The 2,817-nt window shown below is 37.1% G+C and overlaps 1 protein-coding gene across 1 annotated transcript; it reads right to left on the reverse strand.

Annotated features, from left to right (window-relative positions):
* Nucleotides 1-648: 648 nt before the first annotated feature.
* LOC142660051 (olfactory receptor 6C74-like) lies at nucleotides 649-1,587 on the reverse strand. Its single transcript, XM_075836699.1, has one exon. It carries the CDS (start codon nucleotides 1,585-1,587, stop codon nucleotides 649-651), a length of 939 nt encoding a protein of 312 aa, XP_075692814.1.
* Nucleotides 1,588-2,817: the final 1,230 nt, after the last annotated feature.

Consider the following 2,817-nt stretch of genomic DNA (forward strand, 5'->3'; position numbering starts at 1 on the left):
AAATTAATAAAAAATTAAACAACTTTGCAAAAAGGCTTGATTTAAAATCTCCTATTGTTTTTTTTATACAGCTCTTAGGCAGACCTGTGTGTCTCCATGGTTACAGACTACAAACAAACCCTGTGTAGTCAGATCTTATAGTCATGTGTTACTCCACTCCATCTACATCTCTTCTTGCTAGCCTACAGACAGTAAAAGAGGGAGAGATAGAAGAGCATGACTGCAGGGTCAGACTACATGGCGGGTTTGTTTGTACCTTATAACCATGGAGACTTAACGAAGCTGTATACACAAAACGGGAGCATACTTTTAATCAAGGCTATTTACAAAGTTGATTCATCTTCTTTTATTTAAGATTCATCGGAGTAATATAAATGTTGCAAAAGTGTACATATGCTTTAAATGGCAGCAAGAACATGAGGGTTGTAGATGACTACACATCTATGATAGCTCATTATACCCCCCAGATCAAGGTTAATGAAAAGTTAAATAAGCAAAAACATATGGTCTGAAATAGATCATTGACATCATGGCCTCATATTGACCATACTATAGAAGGTCTTCAGAAGGTTCACCAGCACTGCTGTCAATGTGTCCTCTCATATTGCTTTACATACGGACAGTACAATAATTTGACGGGTTTGATCTCTAGATTCTGTTCTTCATAAACCACCTTCTCAGGGCTGACTTCACGTCTTTGTTTTTTAGACTGTAGATCAGTGGATTTAGCATTGGAACAGCTGCCGTGTTGAAAAGTGCAAAATACTTTTTATCTGCTGTGTTCAATGTAGTTGGTAATATGTACTGACAGGTCAGGATGACATAGAGAATTGTTACCACTGTCAGATGTGAGGAGCACGTGTAGAACGCCTTCCGTCTCCCAGTACTGGTCGGGATCTTGATTATGGTCGAAATGATGAAGCCATAGGGTATAAAAGTCAAAATAAAGGGCGAGAGGGTTGCAAGAATCAGTCCTTCGGTGAGGTTCATGATCTCCAGTATTGAGGTGTCACTACAGGTCAAACTCACTAGGGACATCATGTCACAGAAAAAATGATCAATGTGGTTGGAGGTATAACAGGTAAAGCCCGATACAATAACAACTGGAGGAATAACCATCAAGAAACCTAAAACCCAACAGCAAGAAGCCAAAAGAACGGAGGTTCTACCGGTCATGACTGAGTGATAACGTAAAGGGTTACAGATGGCCACATACCGATCATAACTCATAGCTGCCAAAATGAAAAGCTCATCAACAGTAATGGAGGCAAAGAAATACATTTGGGTGATACAACCGTGGAAGGAAACGGCATCATTCCCTGAGATGAAGACAAGGAGAATCTTGTGTAGGGTGATAGTCGATGAAGACATGTCCACCATGGACAAGTTGGCCAAGAAGAAGTACATGGAAGTGTGGAGCTGATGATCGAAATATACAAGTAGGAGAAGGGTCATGTTACCACCAAGAGTTACAAGATATATCAAGAGAACCAGGAGGAATAATGGGAGTTGCAGCTCTGGTGCATCCGATATCCCTTTAATAATAAAGTAGGCCACGATGGTCTGATTTGGGGGGTTTAGACTCATAGCCTGGTTTTGGATCTAAAAAAAAATAAGTTATAATACTGGAGTTTTGTATATTTTGCTGGATTTGGTTTAATTCATACTTGAATATCAGTAGACATTTAACCACTAAATGTCCTCAGTGAAATATAAAGCAAAGTAACCTTAGACTTCTAGGTACTAGTAGTCGAAATGCTCAGAACAGATAATATTAAGTCCTATAGAAGACTTACTCTACCAAAAGATCATCTGGTGGGCTCAGGCTCTGACACAATAATGGTCCCCACAGAGCTAAGGGCAACTGATCTCATATCTACCTATCTATCTAATCTATCTATCTATCTATCTATCTATCTATCTATCTATCTATCTATCTATCTATCTATCTATCTATCTATCTATCTATCTCATATCTATCTATCTATCTATCTATCTATCTATCTATCTATCTATCTATCTATCTATCTATCTATCTATCTATCTATCTATCTATCTATCTATCTATCTATCTATCTATCTATCTATCTATCTATCTATCTAATCTATCTATCTATCTCATATCTAACATTTAAAATGAAAAAAATATTGTAAACAGACATTGCGCTAAATGTAAATAGTTAATTATATACATTTCTTTTATATAAAAAAACCATGACACAGTGCCGGATTGGTCACATGACGAACACCGCCAGTGCCCGTCTAATCCCATTGACTTATAATGGGGTCTGTCGGGTTCCGCCATGGTGTCTGATGTTTTGATAGGAAGAATAGCACTGCATGCGGCTCTATTCTTTTCGTCAATTCTGATGGAATCTGTTATTGAGACTTCTAATAGATCCACAAATGTGAACCAAGCCTAAGATAGTGAAATATTTTTAGACCAGCACCAACGATCAAACTCTTTCCTGATCTGTGATTATAGCAATATAATATAATTGCGATGTTTCCTGTAATCAGCTGGGTCCCCGAACGACCTTACAGCTAAAAATGATAGATGAGCAAAGAAATCTACTTTGATTTCCTCCAGATCTACATATTCCCAGCCCATACAATATAATGAGAAAATTATTTCACCCATTATTGGTTATGATTTGGAAAATTGAACCAAGAGTGTGACAAATCAATTTACTGCATGTAGCATAATGAATAGTGAATTAATTCTCTATTATTTTTTTATTTGTATCACTTTATTATATATTTTTATCTGGATCCCACATAAATGAGCTAAAACAGGACGACTACAAAAAGACAGCA

The sequence above is a fragment of the Rhinoderma darwinii genome, chromosome 8, assembly GCF_050947455.1.
Source record: "Rhinoderma darwinii isolate aRhiDar2 chromosome 8, aRhiDar2.hap1, whole genome shotgun sequence".
NCBI lineage: Eukaryota > Metazoa > Chordata > Amphibia > Anura > Rhinodermatidae > Rhinoderma > Rhinoderma darwinii.

Bases quoted from the DNA above. Each gene is read 5' to 3' on its own strand.
- LOC142660051 (XM_075836699.1), bottom strand. From the start codon at position 1,587: ATGAGTCTAAACCCCCCAAATCAGACCATCGTGGCCTACTTTATTATT.